Source organism: Lemur catta, chromosome 9 (genome assembly GCF_020740605.2).
Source record: "Lemur catta isolate mLemCat1 chromosome 9, mLemCat1.pri, whole genome shotgun sequence".
Lineage (NCBI taxonomy): Eukaryota > Metazoa > Chordata > Mammalia > Primates > Lemuridae > Lemur > Lemur catta.
In genome coordinates this window covers 101,741,769-101,768,454 of record NC_059136.1, presented here as the reverse complement: position 1 = coordinate 101,768,454, position 26,686 = coordinate 101,741,769, and the positions used below count along the sequence as shown (strand labels likewise).

Sequence of the window (26,686 nt, the reverse complement as noted above, 5' to 3'; positions counted from 1 at the left end):
GGAGGTGGGGCTCAGCAGTCTGTTTGAACAAGCTTGTGCTGCTGATTCATGCTGGAGTCACACTGGGAGATATCCGACTTTGAAGGTACAGATTTAGGGTTGGCCTGGTAAGAGTAGTACTGGCAAGTGTGGGAATGTATTTAGATTTGTATTCAGGAGATGCTTTATAACTCAGGGTTGGAATGACCCTTAAAGATAAAGACCAGTCATAACTGATACTACGGTATCCAATTTTCTTTCAGGACTATACTATATACTTCATTTGTTAATATATTTTATTTTGATCTCATTATAAAGATTGCTACTTGTAATCTTCAAAACACATAAGTGAAGAGAACAAGTATAATTCTTTACCCAGAAACCATATATGCGGGAAGCCCAGCTGTAGCCCTGCACTACCCTTGACCTAGTAGCAACATGTGTTAGTGACACAAAGTGTGTGAAAGACACCACTGTTGAGTGCTAGACTCACAACCAAACTGTAGACAGATCATACTGTAATAACATGACTAAAAATTAGAATAAAAAATATATATAGTATACATATGTATATGTTATTGTGATGCTGAGGAAAAGAAGACAATGAGGAATATGTTGCATCTTAGCTAGTTTGGTCAGTTTGGGTATATTTGAGAGTTACTCTTAGGAAATGATTGTTACTTTATCCAAGGAATGAGGCAGTTTACTATTAAAGAATAGATTGATTTGAATACTTATTTATTTGTATTAAAGAATAATACACTTTTAATTGTGAAAAAAGACACAATAATACAGAGAAGAAAATAAAGCTTACCCGTATGTAATCCTTTCATCTAGAGATAAATTGCTTAATTTTTTAGTGAGGATAACTCTACTTTTTTTTTTTTTTTTTTTTTTTTGAGACAGAGTCTCACTTTGTTGCCCGGGCTAGAGTGCTGTGGCGTCAGCCTAGCTCACAGCAACCTCAAACTCCTGGGCTTAAGCGATCCTACTGCCTCAGCCTCCCGAGTAGCTGGGACTACAGGCATGCGCCACTATGCCCGGCTAATATTTTTCTATATAGATTTTTAGTTGGCCATATAATTTCTTTCTATTTTTAGTAGAGACAGGGGTCTCACTCTTCCTCAGGCTGGTCTCGAACACCTGACCTCAAGCGATCCACACGCCTCGGCCTCCCAGAGGGCTAGGATTACAGGCGTGAGCCACCGCGCCTGGCCTCTACTTTTTCTTTATGAGAATGTTATATTAATAATGTATAGTCCTACCGTCTTAGAATCACATAGTTCATATAAGCCTAAGTCTGTTTTTCTTACTCAATAATATAATAAGAACACCTCCAACAATGTCATTAAAAATATTTTTTGAATTAAGATTTTAATGCTATAATTTATATAGCATATGCTTCAAGATTTGTTTTTCTAATTTTTACAAGAAGTGTAGATTCTTTACCATATTTCACCATAGTAAATAAGACTGTGATGAACATTTTTGTACATAAATGTTTTTTTCTCCACACCTCTCATTATTTCATTAGTACAGCTTCTTTACAGTGCCCTTGTGGAATAAAAGTATATGAACATTTTTAAGGCCTTTAATTACCCAGTTGTGCACAGGAATGGATAACTGCTGTGAACCCAGGGAAAACTAGATTTTTTTTTAAGATGTCTTGTCTTGCATTGGAAAAGTTAAATTAACCTCTAGAGAGTTTAGAAATAGCCAGTATCTAGTAACATTAGCTACTATTTTAAATAATAGCTGCTATGGTGTGCCCAACATTGTATATACATGTCTCCACGTGTGACTTCTACATATGAATATGTGTATATAATGAATACCATTAGGTGGATATTATCCTCATTTTATATATGAAAAAGTTAAAGTTCAGAAAATTGAAATAATTTGATCAAGATAAAATAGGCAATAAGCAGCAGAGCTAGAATGTAAACCTATATCTGACTTTAGACCATGCTTCTCCTCCTGCTCCATCCTCCCTCTTTCATATTCTCTGTTGAGTTCTGACAGGATTTTTGTGACTAAATAAAAGTACAAGATTTGAGCCTTGAAAATAAAGTTTACAACTACCGCCAGAAATATGGTGGTTCTTTCATAGAATTACTGTTTCCAATGACCCTATGCCTCAAAAAAAGAAATGATCATATCAGAGACTTATATTTGTCTAGAGAATTAGACTTCCGGTCTATAGAAAAAGTTTAATCTTACAGCCTTCTGTGACTGTATCGTTATTGTACTGTTCACTTTCATATAGAAATGAACCATGCGCAGTATGGTCTGCTTCTCAGTGTTGTATGTATTTGGATAAAAAGGGAATTAGACAAAATATACTCTGGGGATTAAAAATAGCATAGACAATCATATGTATCTAACTTGGGTAGGAAGGTAGAAGAAACACATTTGAACACAGGAGATAAATCTTGTCAAATAAGTTGAAAATAAGGGAAGTATGAAGCTTAAACTTATTTCTGAAATTGTCTTAATATTTCACTTCAGAGACATTTCCTAAAACTTGTGTTTTTAGAGTTTTCTTGACTAAATCTGATTATTGATAGGGAGGAGGGGTGCTCCTTCACTCTCTAAATGATTGAGAAGGCAGGCTGGGTATTTTGCTATTTTAACAAATTCGTTACTTATTGTCAGTTAGACTATTGACATTGTCTTGTCACTAACTTAGATTTCATGCTGGTTTACTGACGCATGTGTCCAAAGTGGGGAACGTAGATGGTATCAAAACCTGTGAATTCAGCCCTGGAAGTCCATGAGGGCATAGTAGCCCCTTCACATCCAGTCAGTCAAAAAGTGTTTACTGAGTACCTAGTATGTGATTTATTTTCTATTCTGAGAATCAAAATTCTCAGGTAGCCCTTTCTGCAATGATGGAAATGTTCTATTTTTGTGCTATCCAGTATGTTATTCACTAGCCACATTGCATATTAGAAATAAGGTTTATGCAACTCAGAAACTGCATTTTAAATTTTATTTTACTTTATTTCATTTAAATTTGATTACCCACATGGCTAATGGCTACCTTACTAGATTCTGCCACCACAGGGACCCTTGTGCAATCAAATGTAAGTCTCTCCACCGCAGCTTGTCGAACTGCCTGGCACTGGGTAGCTATGAACAGGTAGAGCAACACAGTTTTCTCTGGCTCCCCCACCCCTGGCCAAATTTCCTGCCTTCTGATCCTGTGTGCCTGGCTAGCCAGCCACCTCCTGTTAGTTTGTGTCACTTGTCTTTCTCATGCATTTGCTTCCTTTGTGGTTAATGGCAGGATCTCTCTTGCCAGTGTCCAAGTGGTGAGTCCCACCCTCCCTCTAGGGAGGTGGGCTGGTATCTTAGAAAGAGAACAGACTGGCTTTAAAGCCAGGTGGCTTGTATTACAGCCCTGTCATGGGCTAGTGGTGTGGAATTGGTTGTTTTTTAACCTTCTTTGAAGATTGGGATAGTCATATTTGCCCTGCGGAGTTGTGAAGGGGACTGGACAAGTGTGTGGCAGTGCAGTGAAGCCCAGTAGCATCTAGCCAGCGAGCACAGATAGCAACAAAGGCTTGATGCGCATGAGCCTATAGGCAGGTGATGGAAAAGTAGTATTTGCTGCTAATGATTAAAATTCTTATTAATATTTAGGAGGTGAAAGATAGTGGGCCTTGAAGAAATAACACTGGGGTTATTTCACCAGGTTTTGCTAAACAATAGCTATCAACTAACTTGAAAGGACTGAAAGTATAAGTCATAATTATAATGATAGCAGAAATACTAACATCGTTACCCACTAAGCCCTTGAACATGGGAAGATCTTCTAAGAACTCTATATCAGTTCATTCGTTGCATTCTCACAGGAAATCTGTGTAGTGCTTATAGCTACTGTTAATACTCCCATTTGATAAAAACAGAGTCACGGAAGAATTAAATTTGTCCACAGTCACACAACCAGCAAGTGGCAAAGCCAGGATTTAAGTTCAGACTTTTTAGGTCCAAGCCTATACCCTTGTCTCCTGCCTCTCCTGTCATTATGTGCTGTGCATTAGATTCTTATGTCCCTTGATGCTTCCTGCTCAGAGCTTTTATCCCTCAAGCCCTTTTTTTAAATTCGTACCATTCTCAGATGCCTACTTTAAAGCCCATGGGACTCAGTTGTACAAGGTCTGGTTTATCTGTTTAAAAGGTACTGTCGTATATATCCCCTATAAATAGGAATGTATACATACTCATTAATTTAGCATACATCCCTTGTATATGTCAGGTACTGTTAAGCACCTGGAAAAAAAAACATAAAGAAACAGCTGCTGTATTGTAGAAGTTCAGGATTAGTTATAGAGGCAAGACACTTGAACATGTCGATGTGAAATGCACTATCAGAGCACAGAGAAAAGAGCAACTTTTCCTAGGGAATCGAGACAAAGGGGTGACATTCATTCCAAAAACATTTATTTTCCAAGTGTTGGTGACCCAGCCAGCCAAGTCCCCTTCTCTCATGGAAGCAACGCTCTGGAAGAGACTTAGCATGGAGAAGTCCATATTCCTTTTACTGCAGCCCCAACAGTGCTTTACTGCGCTTAGTTGTTTCCTGATGTGTCTCTCTATGAACGTGAAGCCGTCGCAACTAGCCCCCACCCAAAGATTCTAACTTATTTTCCGTAAGTCTAGAGAAAAACCCAGGCATCTTCATTTTCAGTCATTTTAATTTATAGACTAAATTGAAAAATAGTGATTTCCTAATTAGTTATTAGTAAGTTTATAAAGCCAGGATTAGATCTGAGGGCTCACTTTGATGATACAGTAAAAGTGGGATCATGTTTTTGAGCAAAGGACTAGGTTTTCTCCCCAAAATTAATCAAGCAGTTAAAGAACACACACCTGTAGCATAGCTGCCACAGTGTGGCCACCACGACATTCCCCCAGCAGCACTCACACAGGGCACCGCAGCATGATGACCTCGCCGGGCAGGCTCTCTCCGGCTCCAGACCTGGGCCAGTGGGCCATACGGTTGAGACTGAATTGTAAATAACGTTGAATGGTGTATTCCAAGCCTATCTGCCATGAAAAGAAAAATAAAATCTAGATTATGTTCTGACAACTACAATTCTTAGTCTAACCTTCTTTAGCTAAATGAGGGAAGGAAAAAAAGGGAGAGGAAGGAAAGAAGAAAAGAATATTTTCTTTCTTTTATTCTTTTTTTCTTTTATTTTAGAGACAAGGCCTTGCTCTGTCTCCCAAACTGGAGAACAGTGGTGCCATCATAGCTCACTGCCACCTCAAGCTACACATTCTCCCTACATAGCAAACAAGCAAATCAGTTTAATTTATGATTTGGAATACTGTTTGTCTTTAAAGGTGGTTATGGTAATCTACATATCAGTCACATTGTCCCTATCTACATATTCAGTGCAAAACATATTCTTGATGTAATTAGTTGCTAAACACAGGAAAATTTTGAGAGAACTTAACTAGTAGGAAAATAAAAATAAACATCTCTCACAAAACTGAGACTTCCTGAAATAAGTCACTAACAGGGTATTTTACACATTCACAGTGATAGAAAACAAAAAGGTATTTCACATGGTTTTCCTTCTCTTGTTTCAATGACATTTTTTTAAAAGTCTATTCTGTTGTTTCCTGTTCACTTGAGTTCTACACCAGCAGTCCCCAACCTTTTTGGCACCAAGGACTGGTTTCATGGAAGACAATTTTTCCACAGACTGAGGCAGAGGTAGGGGGATGGTTTTGGATTCAAGCGCATTACATTCATTGTGCAGTCAGACCTCTCTGCTACTGATAATCTGTATTTGCAGCCGCTCCCCAGCGCTGGCATCACCACCTCAGCTCCACCTCAGACCATCAGACATTAGATTCTCATAAGGAGCCACAGCCTAGCTCCCTCGCATGCGCAGTTCACAGTAGGGTTCACACTCCTGGGAGAACCTAATGCCGCCAATGATCTGGCAGGAGGCGGAGCTCAGGCAGTGATGCCAGCGGTGGGGAGCGGCGCTAACTACAGCTGAAGCTTCCCTTCTCACCTGCCACTCACCTCTTGCTGTGTGGCCTGGTTCCTAACAGGCCGTGGACTGGTACTGGTCTGCAGCCCGGGGCTTGGGGACCACAGCTATATACAGGACATTCTTGGATGAGAGGTGGAAATGATCCTTAATGCAAAGCATGTGTGTTTGGACAGCCATTTCTGAACTGTAATCAGAAAACATTTTGACAAAAAAGCTGTAGCATTTGAACTCCACTGAAGACTGTCCTAGTTTTTTGCGTATTTCATTTGTGTGTGTGTGACTCTTCCACACTGTAGCCTGCCCTACCGCCATGGCTGCTGACTTTTCAAGGATGTTCTGATGGAAAGTAAATGCATATCCTTAAAATTCCTTATAAGAAAGGATCAGTGGGAGTCCAGCATCATTTTATGTTCATTGGTGGTATTGATTGTGTGTGTGACTTATCAAGTGAGGTTTAACACCTTAGGTTTGTTTTTAGTTTCAGTTCAATCTTCAGAAAAGCTAGTTAAACATGCATTTCTGAAGATCTTTAATCTCAATCCATACATGCTGTGTCAACTTGCTTTTTGATAGTCACATGTTTGTGGCAATGAGATCCGTAGAGAGATTGCAAAGGCCACACCGCTTAGCGTTAGATTGCAGCATGAAAGATGATGCTAACTACAAAAATAATGCTGGTACTGTGGATATGAGTGGTTACAAGCTATAACTTCCTCTGCATGCTAATAAGGGAAACTGACCATGTGAGTCTTTTCTGTGTCCCCCTCGTCATGCCTGCTGCACCCTGCCCACGGGACCCTTCGTCTGGCCACCTCTCCTGGGAAGCCGCCCAGAGGGGCCTCCTGGGCATCGTGTTTCACTCACCACCTTTCCCTTTCCACTGACACCATCTACACCACAACCTTGTTCTCCTTGACTGAGTTCCCACTCCCCTAGCACTATGCCCACATGTCACAGGTGGTCATTAAAAGGAGACTGAAATGAACCAAACAGACCTAGATAATGGGTTTTAAGATCGTTCACATACCAGTGGCCTTGCAAATCTATTTTATAAAGGTGTATTACTGTGTGAATTAATTTTCCAGATCATATGGGTATAAGAAGTTACATCTGTGACTAAAATCTCAGACTTCCCACATTATGCTGAATCGTACTTTAAACCTCATTTAGATTCCCTAATTCAGAAATTATGATCCTTTGAATCTAGTTAGACTAACACTTACCTGTGTAGTTATCTTTGGGGAACAAAGGGGACTTGTGAGTATATGAGAAGACTGAACAAAGTTTAAAAGGTATCTTTACCTTATGTTAGAGAATCAAGTGTTTTCAAATCCCAGTAACTTTTGTACAGAAACAATTAATATGCTAATCAAAAATTAGTTGTATGCGTTTAAGAAAATTTGCTATATTTTCTCTGTCTCAAGGACCGTAACTTTATTACTTTATGTGATGTAAAATAATGAACTAAATTTCCTTACAAATCATTTTTGTCCTAGACTAATTCAGTATGATTAACTTGAATCAGGAAGAATGGCCTTAAACAACACTTTCAATTGGACAGAACACAGTTCTAATATTGGTATCTTTATCTGTAAACTGGCAGGTTCTGAATACATACACATACTTTACCTTGTGATTTCTTCTTAGCTGTTAAAATAGTATTACTTTATTATATTTTTAAAAATTAACTTGAGGCCAGCCGTGGTTGCTCACGCCTGTAATCCTAGCACTTGGGAGGCCAAGGTGGGTGGATCGTTTGAGCTCAGGAATTTGAGATCAGCCTGAGCAAGAGCAAGACCCCATCTCTACTAAAAATAGAAAGAAATTATCTGGCCAACTAAAAATATATAGAAATAATTAGCTGGGCATGGTGGTGCATGCCTGTAGTCCCAGCTACTCGGGAGGCTGAGGCAGTAGGATCGCTTAAACCCAGGAGTTTGAGGTTGCTGTGAGCTAGGCTGACGCCACGGCACTCTAGCCTGGGCAACAAAGTGAGACTCTGTCTCAAAAACAAACAAACAAACAAAATTAACTTGAAAGAATTAAAAAGCTTGATGTTTTATGACATCCCTCATCCATCCGACTGTGTGCAGCAGTCATCCTCAGATGGTGCCAGACGCACGCACACCCTCCTTACCTGCTTATGTTCTCATAGCCTGTTCCCTCTGGTTCTCTCTTCTCTTCTCTCTCTCCCTCCTTCCCCCTCCCTCTCCCTTCCCCCCTCTCTCCATTTCTCACAACTTTTTTTTTTCTGGGTTGCCATGCCTATAGTCTATAGGTTTAAAATATTACTATGGTAAATTTATATTGAATAAATTGCATGTAAATATGCTAGATACTAAGAAAATTTACCTAGATTAGGATAAATTACAGTCTAGTAGAGAACTGAGTCTAGCTCTTGAAAAATATTCATATAGGATTACAAGCTTTACATACAGTCACATGTTCTGTGTGTTGGGCAAGTTGTGCCCAGAATATATTACATGAAGTTATAAATAAGCATTTTATCTTTCAGGGGGGAAATTTGAATACCAGAAAATTTTGCACAAAGCCCAAAAAATGCTTGCATAACTAGTACTGATGGTTGGACAGAAATTAGATATTGACCATTGTTAACTGGTCGTTTTCCTTAATGTAGGAAAAGTCTTAGAGACTAGAATCCTCATGAGTTTAAATTGACCAATGGGGTGATTTAAGGGAATGTTGTTTTAGATTGATTAATATTACAGAATTTCCACTATGTTTTTCACTAAACTATTTGAGATAATTGTAGATTTACATGTAGTTGTATGAAATAATTCAGACAGATCAATTGAAACCAGTTTTCTCCAGTGGCAGAATCTTTCAAAATTATAGTATAATATCACAACCAGCATATCAACATTGATACAGTCAGGATATAAAACAATTCCTTCACCACAAGGATCCTTCATGTTGCCTTTTTATAGCTATATCAACTTCCCTCCACCCCACCCCCCCACATCCTGAACCCCTGAACCACTCTTAGTCTGTTTCTGTTGCTTATAACAGAATACCTCAAACTGGGCAATTTATAAAGAAAAGGAATTTATTTCTAACAGTTATGGAGTCTAAGAAGTCCAAGGTTGAGGGACCACATCTGCTGAGAGCCTTCTTGGTGGTAGGGGGCTCTCTGTGGAGTCCCGAGGCAGCACAGGCATCACGTGGCAAGGGGGCTGGGTGTGCTAGTTCAGGTCTCTCCTCCTCTTCTTATAAAGCCATCAGTCCCACTCCCATGATAACCCATTAATCCATGAGTGGATTAATCCCTTCATGAGGGCAGATCCCTCATGACCCAAACACCTCTTTAAGGCCCCACCTCTCAGTACTACCACCTTGAGGATTAAGCTTCAGTGTAAGTTTTGGAGGGGACAAATATCCCAACCATAGCAACCACTGATATGTTCTTCATTTCTTTAGGGATTGGGTTTTTTTACTCAGTATAATTCCCTGGAGAGTCATCCAAGTCATTGAGTATATCAATAGCTCGTTCCTTTTTATTGCTGGATAGTATTCCATGGTATAGATTTAACAGGTGTTTTAAGCCATTCACCTATTGATAGACATTTAGGTTATTTCTAGTTTGGGACTATTATGAATAAAGCTGTTATTAACATTCATATGTAGGTTTTTGTACAAATGTAAGTTTTCATTGCTCTGGGATAAATACCTAAGAATACAAATGATAGATTATGTGGTAGTTGCATGTTTAGTTTTTTTTTTTTTTTAACTGTCAAACTTCTCCAGAACGGTTAGACAATTTTACATTCCTACCTGCAGTGTATGAGCAATCCAGTTTCTGCACATCCTTACTAGCATTTAGCATTCTCATTATGTTTTGTTTTAGCCATTTTGATAATGTACCTCACTGTGATTTTAATATGCATTTTCTTAATGGCTAATGATTTTGAACATCTTTCATTGTGCTAATTTTCCACGTGTATATCTCTTCAGTAAAATGTCCATTCATGCCTGTTGTCCATGTCCTAATTGAATTGTCCAACTTTTTGCTGTGAGGTTTTCAGAGTTCTTTATATGTTCTAGATATTAGTCCTCGCTAGGATATATGGTTTGAAAATATTTTCTGTGTGTCTCTAGCTTGTCTTTTCATCCTCTTAACAGGGTTTTTTCCTCAAAAGTTTTTATTTTGATAAAGTCAAGTTTTTTTTATTTTAAGTCTTAAATATTCTTTGCCTAATCCTAGATCCTAAAGATTTTCCCCTATATTTTTTTCTAACAGTTTCATAGTCTACATTTATGTTCATGATCCATTTTGAGTTAAAATTTGTATAAACTATGAGAACTAGGTTGAAGCTGACATTTTTCTGTCTGTGGATGCCCACAATCTATCCTTCCTTTGGCACTTTGGTTGAGAATCAGTTGTGACCAGGCGTGGTGGCATGTGCCTGTAGTCCCAACTACTCAAGAGGCTAAGGTGGGTGGATCACTTGCGCCCAGGAGTTTGAGACCAGCCGGAGCAACATAGTGAGACCCTGTCTCTAAAAGACAAACAAAAATTACACTCTAGAGATCATTTTTTTAAAACAGTTTTTGCATATTTGTGGGGTCTATTTCTAGGTTCTTTGTTCTGTTTCATTGGTCTATGTGTCTGTCCCTCCACTAACACCATACAGCATTGATTATTGTAGCTATGTGATAAATTTTTAAATTGGGTAAAGTGATTCCTTCCACTCTATCCTTTTTCAACATTGTTTTAGCTATTGTAATTTCTTTGCCTTTCTGTATAAATGTTAGAATCGGCTATGTATAGCTGAAAAAAATGTTGCTGGGATTTTGGTGGGAATTGCTTTAAGCCTATATATCCATTTTGGAAGAATTGACATCTTTAAGATACTGAGCCTTTCAGTTCATAAATGTGGTATGTCTTACCATTTGTTAAGGTCTTCTTTGTTTTATTTCATTAGCGTTTTAGAACTTCAACACGCAAGTCTTGTACGTGGTCTTTTAGATTTATACTGAAGTTTTTGTTTTTTTTCTTTTTGTTTTTACAATTTTAAATAGCATTATATTTTTAATTTTGGTATCCATGTGTTCATTGATAATATATAGAAATACTCTTGATTTTTTTTTTTTTTTATGTGTTGGTTCCTGCAACCTTGCTGAACTCACTTATTAGTTCTAGGAATTATTTTGTAGATACCTGGAAGTTTTCTACATCAGCAATTACGTTATCTTCAAATAAGGACATTTTTATTTTGTCCTTTCTGATCTGTATGCCTTTTGTTTCCTTTTCTTGCCTTATTGTACTGTCTAGAACTTCTAGTACTATGTTGAATAAAAGTGGTGAGAGAGGAAATCCTTGCCTTGTTTCTCAGCTTAGGTGGAAAGCATTTATTCTTTCACCATTAATTATCATGTTAGCTGTGGAGTTTGTGTAGATGCTCTTTATTAAATTCAGGAAGTTCTCTATTTCTAATTTTCTGAGGTTTTTTTTTTATTATTGCAGGTGGATGTTGAATTTTGTCAGATTTTCTAGATTGATTAATGTAATCATCTGATTTTTCTTCTTTAGCCTTTAACCTGATGAAGGTGATTTTCAAATATTAAACAAGACTTGCATTCCTGGAATTAACCCCACTTGGTCATGTTGTATAATTTCTTTTATATATTGCTGAATTCTGTTTACTAACATTTGTTAAAGATTTTCATGTCAATATTTCCAGACGTATGTTGGTCTATAGTTTTCTCTTTTTTTGTACTATCTTTGTCTGGTTTTAGTATCAGAGTACTACTGGCTTTATAAAATGAATTGGGAAGTGTTTCCTCCTCTTCTGTTTTCTAGAAGAGAAAGTATAGAATTGCTAATTTTCTTTTCACATTTGGTAAAATTCTCCAGTGAAAATATATCACTTTTGAGAGTTTTTAAGTTACAGCTTCATTTTCTGTAACAGTTATAGGAGTATTCAAATAATCTATTTCATATTGCATGAATGTGGTAGTTTGTTCTTTTTGAGAAATTAGTTCATTTTATCTATGTTATTAGAATGTATGTGTGTAGAATTTTTCATAATAGACCCTTACTAACCGTTTTCAGTGTTTTCTGTTTCAATGATTTCTGCTTTTTATTATTTATTTATTTCTACTTGCTCTGGGTTTATTTTGCTTTACTTTTTTCCAGGTTTTTGAGGTAAGAGCCTAGATTACTGATTTGAGATTTTTCTTCTTTTCTAATGTAAGCTTTAAGTGCTATAAAATTTTCTCTCAGTATCACTTCAGCTATTTCTCACAAATTTTAATATGTTAAGTTTTCATTTTCATTCAGTTCAATTCTGTTAAAACGTTCACTGAGACTTCCTCTTTGACCCATGGATTACTTAGAAGCGTGTTGTTTTATTTCCAAGTGTTGGAGAATTTCATGTTATTTTTCTGTTCCTGGTTTTTAGTTTCATTCCACTGTGATGAGAGAACATATTCTATAAGTAATTTCAGTTCTTTAAAATCTGTTGGGATTTGTCTTATGGCCCATAATATGGTCTCTCTTAATATATGTTTTGTGAGCACCTAAAAAGAATACGTATTCTGCTGTTGTTGGGTGGAATGTTCTGTAATGTCAATTAGATCCTGCTGATTGGTGGTGGTGTGGTGCTCTTCTGTATCCTTTCTGATATTCTCTGTAGTTCTGTCAAATGTTGAGAAGGATGTTGATGTTTGCAACTCTAATTGTGGATTTGTCTATTTTCCCTTTCATTTTATCACTTTTTGCTTCATGCATTTTGAATGTGTGTTGTTTGATACATACACATTTAGGATTGCTATGTCTTCCTGGTGGATTGACCTTTTCATAATTATGTAATGTTCCTTTCTGTATCTGTAATTTTCTTTGCTCTGAAATCTACCTCATCTGATATTAATATAGCCCTCCACTATCTTCTGATTGATGTTTACATGATATATCTTTTTCCATTCCTTTACTTTCATTCTACCTTTATCTCTATATTTGAAGTGAGTTTCTTATAGACAGCACATAGATGAATCATATTTTTAAATCCATTCTTCCAATCGCTGCCTTTCAATTGGTTTATTTAAACCATTTGCACTTAGTGTAATTATTGCCATGTTAAGACTTAAGTGTACCTTTTTACTTTGGGGTTTTTTAGTTGTTGTTCTTGCTCTGTTTTTATTTCTGTTTTATTTTTGCTGGCTTGATGTGGGTTACCTGATCATTTTTTAGAATTTTATTTATAATGTTTTTGTGTGTATCTCTTTTAATAGGTATTTTTAGTAGTTCTGAGTATTACATATACATAACTTGTCAAGCCTACTGGGTCAACATTTTGCCAGTTTGTGTGAAGTATAGAAACCTTACCTCCCCTTATATCCCTTTACCCTCCCTATTTATAATATGATTGTCTTTAATATTTTCTGTGCATACATTTAGAACCACATCAGAAAGTGTAATACTTTTTATAACAACTTCCCAATATAATTTAGAAAACTCAAGAGGAGTGGGAAATCCTATTGTATGTACGTAATTATTTTATCTATATCTTTCTGTTTTTATTTCTTCCTTCCCACAGGTACTGGACTCTGTTTTATTTCATTTTGCTTTCCAGTCTGTTTTCCCTTTATTGTTCATATTGGATAATTTCTATTATTTTGTCTTCAAGTTCATTGATTCTCTGTTCCTTCCATTCTGCTATTGAACCTATCCATTGAGTTTTTTTATTTTCATTATTTTATTTTTTTAGTTCTGAAACTTTCATTTTTAAGAAATAGTTTATTTCTTTTTCTTTTCTGAGACTTCCTTTTTCATTGGTCTCAGCTGCATTCATAATTACTTGTTGAAGCATTTTTATAATGGCTGCTGTAGAACCTTTGTCAGATAATTCTAACATTTGTGTCATCTCAGCATTGGCACCTGTTGTCTTTTTTCATTCAAGTTGAGATTTTTCATGGTTCTTAATATAACAAGTGATTTTATTTTATTTTATTTTATTTTATTTTATTTTATTTTATTTTATTTTATTTTTGGAGACAGGATCTCACTCTGTTGCCCAGGCTAGAGTGCCGTGGCGTCAGCCTAGCTCACAGCAACTTCAAACTCCTGGGCTCAGGTGATCCTCCTGCTTCAGCCTCCCGAGTAGCTGGGACTACAGGCATGCACCACCATTTGGCTAATTTTTTGCATATATATATATTTATTTATTTATTATTTTTTTATTTTTTTAGCTGCCCAGATAATTTCTTTCTATTTTTCTTAGTAGAGACAGGGTCTGGCTCTTGCTCAGGCTGGTCTCAAACTCCTGACCTCGAGCTATTCTCCCGCCTCGGCCTCCCAGAGTGCTAGGATTACAGGCATGAGCCACCACACCCGGCCTAACAAGTGATTTTAGATAGGCACCTGGACATTTGCGGTATTATGTTAAACTTGTTTTAGGTGGTTTCATGTGACACTGATCTGGTAGGAGAAGGTGAGGGTGGGGTGGGATTGTTACTGCCAGGTGGGGGGAGAAGTTCAGGTTCCCCATTGGCCACCTAGGACACAGGGAGATTCCTTGTTCCTGCTGACCAGGGGTATGAATTCCAACTTCCTGCTATGCCTCTGCTGACACTACCCTGGCTGGGGGGAAATGGGCGGGGGCAGCCAGGGAACCGTTTCTGCTCCTCACATGGTTTCTACTGACAACCCTGGAGGGGTGTGAAAGTGGAGGGTGACCTCAGCACCTCAATCCTGACTCTTACTAGCTTCCTGTGACACCACCCCAGGCAGGGAGGGAGGAGTACTTGGTTACTATTGTCCAGTGAAGATAAAGTCCAGGCCCCCAGATAGTCTCCAGTGTCATAGTAAGGGGGGCACTCTCTGCAAGCCTGTGCAGATGAAAGTCCCCGCTTCTCGCCCCACCTTCTGTCACACACAACCCCTGACAACCCAGGTATTGAGGCCCTTCATTACAGCCCCGTGAGGGTGAAGGCCAGGCTCCCCACTTGGCCTTTGCTGGTGTGCATGGGGACGAGGCATAATTTGGCTGTGGCGTTTGCCTACAGTAGAGCAGTTACCGTGTAAAACTTTTCTGCTTTGCTAAGCTGCCCTTCCCTGGTCCTTTGGTTGGAGAGAGCAGGCTTTGTTGGGACTTTGTCTGCCTGTACCCATGGTTGTTTTCAGGATGCCAGCTCTTTCAGTCCCAAATCTGGGATATTAGAGGCAAAAAGAAAACCCAGGAACTTACCACGGTTTTGTTCCTTGGGTCCTGAGGCCTCTAGGCTTTAGCCTGTCAGCCTCCTTCTCTCCACCTTTCAGGGTCGTCTTATGTTTACTTTACATAAAAGATCAAGTGTTTTAGTTGCCCTTACTGAGAGGAATAGGGAAAAGTATCTCTACTCCATCCTCCCAGAATCAGAAGTCCTAAATTTTTCTTTATGCTAAGCAGCACTCCCTACTTTGAGGAATGGGCATAAAAGCACTTTCTCATGTCAGAGGACTGAGCAACCAGTAGAATTTTGTCTGCTCTATTCTCTGATGCCTTTTCTACTTGATTGTGAGCTATTTCAGCAACTGTGGTTAGTTTGATAGCAAAGGTAGATGTTCCTGTGGCATTTAATGGAGGATTCTTTGAAAGATTAGCGCTGTCGAAATGTCTGAAGGTTTTATTTGTAAATGTTTATTTCATTGTCTGGGCATTTATTTGAGCCATTTATTGATAGTTTTTGTTCATTCTCTATTTCTCCCTGAGGAGAAAGCGAAGTCAGAGTCATTGACAGTCGTGCGGGAGCGTGCGGGGCAGCTGTCACTCCCCGGGCTGGCGCTGTTCTCACTGTCCCTAGCAGGCCCGCCACCGCTCTCTGCATCCCGATTTAGCAAGAATAGGAGGGGTATCCAACATTGCAAATAAACTGTTGAACTTCTTTCTCTTTTCTAGGCAAAAACTTACTCTCCCAGATGGAAGTTGCTCTGTTATTCTGAATACTTACTTTTGTCAGAAAATCGTTGCCAGAGAAGATGCAGAAACAACTCATCGAGTATGCAGTCGGGACGCACTCCTTCCAGGAAGAAGCATCACTTTGGCCCACATGTTTAGAATTAAGAGTCTAACAAATAAGTCACCTGAAATCCAGGTAAATTCTCATTGGCAGAGGTTTTATGCTTGTAATGATATTGGTGACTGGATTTGAAAGGGCTTCAGTGTGAGTGAAGCTGTTCACCTTTTGTTCCCCTCCAAAAAAACAAATATATGTGCTGGAGCACATTATTACTGTCATACCTGACTATATTATAGTTCAGTTTGGCATTTAGTTGTGGTCTTTTTACAGTATTTCATCTAATTATTTAATATATATTTTAAATCCTTATTCTACTTTATTAAAATATAGTCATGCATCACTTAATGATGGGGATACATTCTGAGAAATACGTCCTTAGGTGATTTTGTTGTGTGCACGTCACAGACTGTACTTACATAAACCTAGGTGGCACATCCCCTACTGCACACCTAGGCTGCCTGGCACAGCCTGTTGCTCCTGGGCTGCGGACCTGGACAGCATGTTACTGTACTGAATACTGTAGTTAACTGTAACCTAATGGTAAGTATTTGGGTATCTAAACATACCTAAACATAGACAAGGTACAGTAAAAATACGGTACAAAAGATAAAAAATGGTACACTTGTATAGGGCACTTACCATGAATGGAGCCTGCAGGACTGAAAGTTGCTCTGGGAAAGTAGGTGGGTGAGTGGTGAGTGAATGTGAAGGCCTAGGACATTACTGTACTTTACTGTAAACTTTGTAAATACTACACACTCAGACAACACTAAATTTATAAACAAATATTTTTCATTCTTTAATAATAAACTAACCTTAGCTTACTGCAACGTTTTTACTTTATAAACGTTTTAATTTTTTTAACTTTTTAATAACACTTAGCTTAAAACACATTGTACAGCTGTACAAAAAATACTACCTTTCTTTATATCCTTATGCTATAAGCTCTTTTCTTCTTTTAATTTTTTTTTTTTTTTTTTAGACTTTTTTGTTAAAAGGTAAGAAACAAGGCACACATTAGCCTAGGTCTACACAGGGTCAGGATCATCAATATCACTGTCTTCCACCTGTGCATCTTGTCCCAGCGGAAGATGCTCAAGGGCAGTAACAGGCATGGAGCTGTCGTCTCCTGTGATAACAGTGTCTTCTTCTGGGCACCTCCTGAAGGACCTACCTGAGGCTGTCTTACAGTTAACTCTTTTTTAATAAGTAGAAGGAGTACACTCTAAAATAACAGTAAAAAGTGTAGTATAGTAAATACATAAACCAGTGGCATAGTTGTTTATTATCATTATCAAGTGTTCTGTACTATACCTAATTGTATCCTTTTACATGACTGGCAGTGCAGTAGGTTTGTTTATGCCAGCATCACCACAAACACATGAGTACATCTCTAGGCACTAGGGATTTTTCAGCTCCATTAAAATCTTACAGGACCACCGTCGTATATGCGGTCCATAGTTGACTGAAACATCATTAAGCAGTTAATGACTGTATATGAAAGTTTTCATTTTCTCTATTCTCATCTTGTAATTGCCTAAGAATTTTTCTTAAACCCTCCTTTATTTATTAAAAAGTCATATTTTTCTTTTCCACAATATCTCTTAGGATAAAAATAGCTACATAAGCTTGAGATTATACACTAGAGGTTGTTTTCTGGAATTCTGTTGGCCCTGAGCCATGATCATCTGCCAAGATGAATTTAGGGAACTGCCAAAATTCACTCAGAGTGGGCATGAAGTATACCCCTGGGCCCACTCTAAGTTCTGAGTGTCCGTGTGACTGCCAGTGTACTGGCCTCCCTGGTCCCTGGGTTATTTGAGTCGTCACCGAACAGAGTACTGAGACTGACCGATCCAAGGAGGGGAAATAAGGAAGAAAAGCAGGCAAACCTTCATCGTGTTTTGTCCCATTCAGTGAAGCAAAATGTCTCTTTGACTATCAAAAGAAGTGTCTGAAAAGGATTTTTTGAAAAGGAAGGCTCTCTAATCAATTTAATTTTAACAGATTTAAAATATGGCTCACAGTGCATTACTGCTTTAATATATAATTTTAAACAGCTATGTGATATTAATCCCATGAGATGCATTTTTGTTTCATGACAGTGACAAGAAGCTACAGTGTAGCATAGTAGTTATTAGGTGTGTGGACACTGGAGTCAGATGCCCTGGTTCAAATCCTGCCTCAGTCACTTCCTGCTGGGCTACCTTGGCAAGATCTGTAGTCTCTCTGTGTCCCAATTTTCTTATCTGTAAAATGGGGATAATAATATTATCTACCTCCTCAGGTGGTTGTAAGGATAAACATGTTTAATACGTAAAGAACAAAGCCTGGAATGTGGGAAGCACTCTGGAAGTGTTGCCTTACTGCAATAGTTAATATTATTATAAGGGGTTGTTGGGAGAATACATGAGCATGTAATGTACTTAGCCTAGGAGATTGCACATGCAATCACTTAATAAATGATTCATTTTTATTAATGCCTCGTCATTCTTTTATTTTGCCTTTTAGTTTGTCCTGATGGGATTGTTACCTCAGTAAAGAAAATTTTTCAATTACCATGAGGTATTTTAATAGCAAGACTTTCTGTGTGTCTTCAAAGAGCTGCCTAGTCTGTGGCTCCACTGGCAGGAAACACGGGCTGGCGTCCAGTCACCCTGGCTCCCTTCCCTCCCGGGCCGCCGGCTCCCGGGCGGACACAGGCCCAGCCGCAGCTCCTTGGCTTCCGTCTTTGTCACTCCTTAGCGTAGCGCACATACATTGCGGGATTCCTGCAGAATGCCATTTTTTGGCGTGCAGCATGCTGTTCTGAGTGAAACTGAAACCGTTTCCTTTGCATGTCTTGGCCAGGTTGTGTGCGGCCGTGTGGCCGCCACAGGGACAGGCTGGACCCACAGGTGCGAAGAAGCAAAAGGACACGTCGCTGCCCTAAGGGACGCCCTCCTGGACGTGGTGGAGAGCCCGGGAGCCGGCGTCCGCGTGCTGGTGCAGAGGACGTACTCCCTTCCCGGCCGGGACGGCGCCCCGACCCCGCTGGGGGCGCCCGGAGTCCGGTGAGTGACCAGGCGCCGCGTGGGCAGCCGTGCGGGACGTGCAGGCCCCGCGCAGAGGGTTGCCCAGCTGCATCCACCCAGGACGTGGGCTGTTTTTGTTTGTCTTTTTCTTGCGTCAAAATTTGGGACACATGGATAATTTATATAAAAAGTCCTATTAAAAATTAAATTTGTTACGTTTACTTTTACCTTTAATGGTTCATGTTATTTAAAATAATACAAATGTACATTATTTGAGTAATGGATATCCTAAAAGCCCTGACTTCATCATAATGCAGTCTATGCATGTAGCAAAATTATATTTGTACTCCATAAATTTATACAATTTTTAAGAAAATGTTTTAGAAACAAATACAAGAAATATTGGTATTGTTCTGGAAAAACCAAGACATGCTTACTGTAGCTAAAAAGACAACATGAAGTTTCATGTCTTGAAAACCAGAGCAAGTAACAGTTGATGACCCTGTGGCTTTCGGAGAGTGCTGTTTCACAGTCCGCACCGGCGTGGCTGCCACAGGCCTTTCTGCAGCAGAGGGAGGTCTGCCTGCACCATCTCAGGTCGCCACTGAGCACTCGAAATATGGCTAGTGCGAGTAAGAAACTACATTTTAAGTTTTACTTAATTTTAATTGACTTTAAATAGCCTCCTGTGGCTAGTGGCTACCGCAGTGTGCATGGAGCTCAGTGGCTTCACGCATGAGTGAGGGCCAAACCCACGATCTCCAGGACTGTGCTCAGACAAGCTGTGGGAGTGATGTCTTCTCTTCTGCTTAGATGTAGGCCCTTCCTGGCTTTTTTTTTTTCCCAATAGCTGTAGACCCATCATTGACCGAGGAGTTTATTTATGTCAGAGCCTTGGCATAACCTTTTGAGGTTATCTTTCCAGCAATGTTAAATTGCCCTCAAAGAAATAAGACGATTTGCAATAGAAGAGAAATTAAAAGTATAGATGCCATGTCATCACGACAGCCATTTCTTCTGTCTACTCTTTCCGTCACACATTGAAGAAACAGTAATTAACAATCGTTCTAATCTTGTGATGCCTTCTGATTCCATTCAGAAGGAGCAACAGGAAACACTTCTATGTTATTTATGAATCATCTTCAAGTGGAGGAAAGTTATTTGAAAATACTGTGAATTTCAAAAATCTCCTTGAGGTCTAAAATTAGATAATATTTCTTTTGGAATTGTAAAAAAATATTTTTCTTTTGTTTGGAACATCTTTGTGTGTGAAAGCCATTAAATCAGTTTTAAGGTCTTTAAAGTGGCATATAGTTGTAGACCAGCCTTATACCAAGGACTTAAAGCTGTGGTAGATTTAAATAGAATTATCTAAGACAATTATAGATCAGGCATAGGTATTTGTTTTGTGTTTTTGTTTTACTTGGCTTTTTTCATGGCACATATCCAGTGTTAGGGTTTGGAGAAAAGAATACTAGTAAGCTCAGCAGTGAGGATCTTGGTAAGATCCTCCAAGACAGCACACAGACCGCACACTCCAAGGGGATGAGGAGGCAGAGAGACAGCAGGGACTGAGTCACCCTGATGAGAAGGCACCGTGAAACTGACAGTGTGGTCACTTCCTATGAGTAATCAGAAGCAACGCATGTCTTGAAGGCTGTCCCTCCAGGTCCTTTCAGTGGTACTTGTTTTACTTGTCGAGCAAAGAGAAGAAAATTGGAAGCTAAGGTCTGATGAATTGCTGCCAATGTGAATGGTGTTGTGAACGCTTTGGACCTTGGAACATATGCAGTGCTGTATCAAATGAGAATATGCTTGTGGTGGATTGAAAGAAGACCAGACACAAACTTCAAAAACAAGAAAACAAGTTATTCAGATGTAATGAATATGCATTCTGTGTGGTGCATTTCTTATAGCACATCTGAGATTGTACAACACTGAGGCTATAGGATATTATTTTCCTTTCACGAATGAGGATACTGAACCTCAGAGAGATTTTTACTTGCTGGCAGTTATGCAGGTAGACAAAAAGAAAAACATAATAGAATATGGAACCCCAAGATAGCATGATTATAGAGTATTGGAGTCAAAAGAGAAGGGAGAAAATGGGGTTAGAATCAAGCTGTGTTTGGGTGAGGGCTGACCCAGGGTCACGTTGTCCGGAGCGGCAGAAGTGCAGGTGTCTCTCCGTGGGGGGACTTGCTTGGAGGGTGCAGAAACATGAGCTTTTGAACAGAGGGCTGTAGCATTTGGTCTTGGGTTGGAGAACAGGGCTGCTTAGATATCTTTTGGGTACAAGAGGGTCTGATCATTAATACGTTCCAGATTCATTTGCTGTGATAATTACTCACTAATAATTCTTTGATAATATATATAGAAAAAAATCTACAGTATTGAGGTTTCTGCCTTGGAGACACATTTAACAGGATGCTAAATGTGTTTCTTATATGTATCTATGTAGCACATACAAGAGAATACAATTAGAAGATGTAGATGTGTAGCCTGGAACATTCCTTTCGTTTCTGCTTGCGACTTCCACCTTCAGCTTCCTCACCATAGATAATTTTATGGGACACCCTGTGGGTCCCCCCAAATGGACACATCTGGGTTCGTCTTGTACAGACTCCTCAGCATAGCAAGCCACAGAGGAAGGAAAACTGGACAAGCAGTGACCCCTTCCAACCAAAGGCAGCTGTCAGTCCGGTCCCATGTTTTTCAGAATGGCTTTTCTAGAGCTCTGTTCTACCCCAAAGACCTTCGTAACTATCAGTGAACTTAAAGATAGCCTGGATCACTGTGGGTTTTCTATAAAGCCCAGAAATTACCATGTCAAGTGAAACTAAGGCCTGTGGGAAAAGAAACTATGTCGTACGCATTTAACACGATAGTCCCCTCCCCCACACAGGCCGGATCAGACGGTCCTAGTGAAACCCTGTGGTGCACTTCTGTCTGACTGTACTGTGCATCTCGCTCATAGGTGTCAGTCTCAGTCTGTTCCCAGCGCTCCAGCAGTATCACTTTTCTGAGATCAGTAAGGCTTATCTTCTGATGGCAGATAGCCCAATTTGTGCCAACTTTGAAATGAAAAGAAATTTATTTGAAGCCAACCAGTCCTGTTCAGGGTCACAGAGGTTTGGTCAGAAGGCTTATGTCCTCTGAGTTGTGAAACATTATCAAAAATATACTTTAATATGTAAAATTCTCCTCTCTATTGTTCTTCTGGATGATTTCCTTTAACTCAAGCTTTTAATGAAAACATTTATTTTCGGTTTCTCAAGGTATTATAGGTCAGAGTAACCAACACAAATACAAGTTTTATAAATCACTAAAATCAAAGGTAACAGAAAAACCAATGCAGAAGACACTCCTTAACCACCAGACTAGGCAATCTGTTCAGAGCCCAAAACACAGCTTTTCTACATCTACTGCATGTTAAAGGATTATTAAATAAATTCATGACTAATAAAACCACAGGCTTTTTTAACAGAAAGGAACACTGGTCCTATAGATAATTTACAGTGGAAACTAAGGCAAAGAAAGGGTAAGCGAATTCCCTTGAGACTCCCTCTGTCCTGGCAGAGCAGGTCTGGACCATACGGCCTCACTCCCAACCGTGGTGGTTTCCGTTAGACATCACCTTTCTCTCTTCCTTCCTGAAACATTCTCTTCCTTTCCCCTTGAGATATTTAACTTAGGGACCAATAATTTAATTTTATCTCTTAGAGGTGCACATTCTTTCTTGCCTGTCATTGTGGAAATATTTAAAAAGCCAGAGTTAGTATCTTGCAAGAGCATTTAATTCACAAAACGTACTAAATAACCATGTCTTCAGACAGAAAGCTGGAAGGATAGAACCTTCCAGTTTAACAGTTTAATAGTTATCTTGTATTATAGTTTTATGAAAATTTGCTGAAATGAATGCAGGAAGAAAGCACATTTTCCTTTTTCCATACTTTGATATTTTATTCCCACTATTTGTCCTTTGCCCTTTGCTTTATTCTCTTGTCCTATATTTATTCCTTCTTTTCTCTAAGAAAAAGAAAAATCCACCATGTTCTGGCCCAGGCCCTGAGTGTACAGTGGTTAACAAAACCAGATGTCATTCCTGTGCTCATGGAACATAGTCTAGTAGGGGGATCCTATACAAAATTAAAACAAATACATTTATATTTACAAGTGTGATAAATGCCCTGTAAGAAAAAATAGGGCACAGTGGAGAAGGGACAGAATTTTATTTAGAGGATTCAAAGGTGGGTAGTCTAAGGCAGTTCTAGTTAAGTTCAGGTGTTAGTCAGGTAAAGAGCAGTGGAAGAGAATTGCACACGGAAGAGAGGCTGGCTCTGCAAGCTCCTTGGCAGGAGGGAGAAGCCAGAGTGGCCAGGATGCCCAGGCCAGCAGGAGAGCCTACACACGTGGTCAGCCACAGCCTCCCGGGCCACATGCAGGAGCTGTGGGGCTCACTTTGGCTGCCCACCGACCCAAGAATGAAGTTGCCCTGTTTGAAAGGCAGCTTTAGCTGTCAGGTAGTTTGGGAAGATGGGTGCATGGGACAGGGCCCCCGAGGAAGCAGAGAGGTCAAGGAAGTGGCACTGCGGCAGTCCAGGCCAGAGATGACTGGCAGGGTCCTGAGTCTCCTGGGCCCCCACTGGAGACAGAGGAGAGGTCTGTGTTCTAGATGTGAGCGATGCCTTGGTGATGGATTGGGCATGTGTGGGGAGTAAAGCAGAAGGAAATGTGAAGAATGATCCTCAGCTTGAGTCCCTTGGTGGAATGATGGGCCCTTGACTGAGATGAGAAAAGCTGGAGTGAGAGCAGGTCTGGAGAGAAGCTCAAGAATGCAGTTTGGGGCCTCTGTTGTTTGAAATTCCCGTGAGACATCCAAGAAGAGATGTCAGATTAGAAAGTGGGGCATACACATATTACTTGCAGAGAAGGATTTGGGGTGCTCAGCCTGGTCAGTGTGTGTATTTGGATGTACATGCATTTTATGTGCTGATGTCAGCAGGTTGCGATTGGCCATGCTGCTAAGCTCCAAAGGCACTAGTGGGCATGAGTGAAAAGCAGACGTCCCCCCACCAGCAGCCAGTCCTCCACAGCCCAGGATGTCCTCCAGCCCCCGCTCCCTGTGCATTCTTCCCAAGGTGTCTGTCACAGCTGCCCCCAAAGCCAGGGCGATGGAGGATTTCACGTTAGGGAAATGATAGAGACAAAGGAAAGAAGTGCTGGCGTTGAGCTCCAAGCTTCTCTTGCATTGGAAAGCAGGTAAAGACAGGCCAGCCGAGGAGGCTGGGCTGACGATACAAGAGGAAAACCCACGCCTGTGGCAGGAGCTCAGGATGGGGCTTCAGTGTGTGGGAGTGGGCGGCTACACAGAGCGCTGCAAAGAAGCCTAATAAAGCGAGCACTGAAAACCTGTGCCCCAGACTTGGTGAGGAGCTGCTGGGTAACTTATGGGCAGGCGGCATAGGAGGTGGGAGGTGGGAGCAGACGAGCTCGGATAACAAAGGTTTTGTTGATGCGTAAGGGGATGAGCGTGTCCAGATTTAAGTAGAACACGAGGACCACAAGCGAGGGCTTCTGTCTCTTGTTTCCTGATGGTACACATAGGTACCAGTTTTCTTTTAAAAATGCATTGAGGTAGAAGCAGGTAGCAAAATGGAAGGAACAAAAGGTCTGGAACCAGACTGGTGTGGGCTCAGTGCTGACTCCAACACCTAGCAGAGAGATCTGGGGCAAATTATGTTCCCTTATCCATGAAATTGGAATCATAATACTTACCATAGTGCAGACTCGAAGTGAGCGCTGACTGGGATGACGAGCGTGAAGTCCCCGGCACGATGCTTCCTGCGTGGCAAGTGCTCGCTGAACAGCAGCTCACCGGCTCTTTTAGAACAAGCACATTGGACAAAGTGTGGTGAAACAAATCCTAAAGAAGAAAAAAAAAGCGCATATGCTTCAGATTGTAAGATACTGATGAACAACATTGCTACATTGACAGAAACCCAAGATGAGCAAAGACGAGACATCCTATCCCACGTCACCTCTCAGTGTCAGTGGAGTCTGGCCGGCTGCTGGGGACGCTGACTTTGAAGCTGATTTCTCTTTCTGTGCATTTGCCACCCACCCCACTCCACCCACAGCCCCACCACTCCCATCAACAAGGAGTTCATGCCCATTTACTTTAGAAAACACACATTTGTGTAAATTCATATGTGGACTGTGACTAGTGCTATCTAAATGATGGAGGCATGGAAGTTCTGCTGTAATAAACATGTTACAGAAAATTGCCCTAATGCTATTAATAGGTCCAGTATTGAATAGTGCTGGAATTATGGTTGGTATAATTTTGTCTTTGTCTAGAACATTAAACAGATAAAAAAATCCCAGACTCCTGGTGGTGAAAATGGCCCAGTATTAAAGAATGAGGAACGTGGACCAGTAGACAGTGGATGTGATGGTTAGAGGCACTAGCTCTTGTGTGTGTTTGGACAGCGGAGACTCTTGTGTCCAGCTTGCTAGATTCCTTTTGAAAAGAAGGGAGTCAGCTGTGGTGCATTGATTCCTTAGCTGTGTGTTCACCAACCATGTCCCCCCTGGGTGGGCAACACCTCTTCCCCCTGCTTGTGAACATTTATTTTTCTTCCTGTTAAATGATTGGGTGATATGCTGGACTCACGTCCTGTTTTTGCATTGAGAGGGTGGCATGCATTCCTTCTCCAGAACAGTGAGACGTCCTGCCTCTTGTTAAAGAGCCCCAGGGAAGACAACCCCTCATCAACAATACCTGGGCCAGCTCACCTGCGTTTCCTCTGTGTACCACCACACACCGCCAGAGTCCATGGGCTGACTTTGCTGATCCATCTGCTTGGCATCACATTTTCTTAAGGTGGTTGTCACTGATACTTTATTTCTTTTCTTTCCTCTTCATGTTGTAGAAAAGTTGGAAGTGCTCCTATTCAATGATTCAAGTATTTGGGGCTTTTATATTTTTATTCATTTGTTTATTTAGAGATGGGGTCTCATTCTATCACCCAGGCTGGTGTGCAGTGGCACAACCATAGCTCATTGCAACCTTGGCCTCCTGGGTTCAGGCAATCCAATTTGAGTATTTTTATTGTGATGTGAAAGATATTGTGAGTGCAAGGTATCATTCTTTAATATGTCCTCATAATGGATGCTATAGCCCATTCTTAGGTTTGTTCTTATCTGTGCTCTCTCAATAAATTCAAATCATCTCTTAGTCATTAGTTCTGTGCTCGTGAGTCTTAAATAAACCCTCTGATCTCAGTTGCCTACCTCTTAACTTTTGCTTGTTTCCTCTCTAAAAACAGTTCTTGGTGGTCCTGGTGACACATGAGGTCATTTGGCACTATTTCTTGTCAGCCCTATCTTACTACTAGTTCTGCTAATTGACGTCTAGGTCTTTTATATTCTTTGCCATTCTTCCTGGTCACATTCTGACTTATCTTGAAGGGTAAAATAGTATCAGGACCTGTGGAATTTAGTCAAGTTTTTATTGTTCTCGTACTGTGTACACAGAGAGATCTAGACATTGAAACTTGGCAGAAGGGAAGCTGAGGGAATCTATCTTATCCCTTCCCCCTTTTCTAAAGAGCTTCATTGATACGTAATCCTCATCCCATAACATTCATCTATTTA

The 26,686-nt window shown here is 40.0% G+C and overlaps 1 protein-coding gene across 5 annotated transcripts in view; it reads left to right on the top strand.

Moving 5' to 3' along the window:
• The window catches only part of SPIDR (scaffold protein involved in DNA repair), a 415,406-nt gene that overhangs the window by 278,320 nt on the left and 110,400 nt on the right, over nt 1-26,686 (top strand). For all 5 annotated transcript variants that reach the window (XM_045561517.1, XM_045561518.1, XM_045561516.1 and 2 more), the window contains 2 exons: nt 15,893-16,088; nt 18,864-19,066. In XM_045561517.1, the coding sequence (XP_045417473.1) occupies nt 15,893-16,088; nt 18,864-19,066 (399 nt within the window). The remainder of the gene's footprint in view (nt 1-15,892; nt 16,089-18,863; nt 19,067-26,686) is intronic.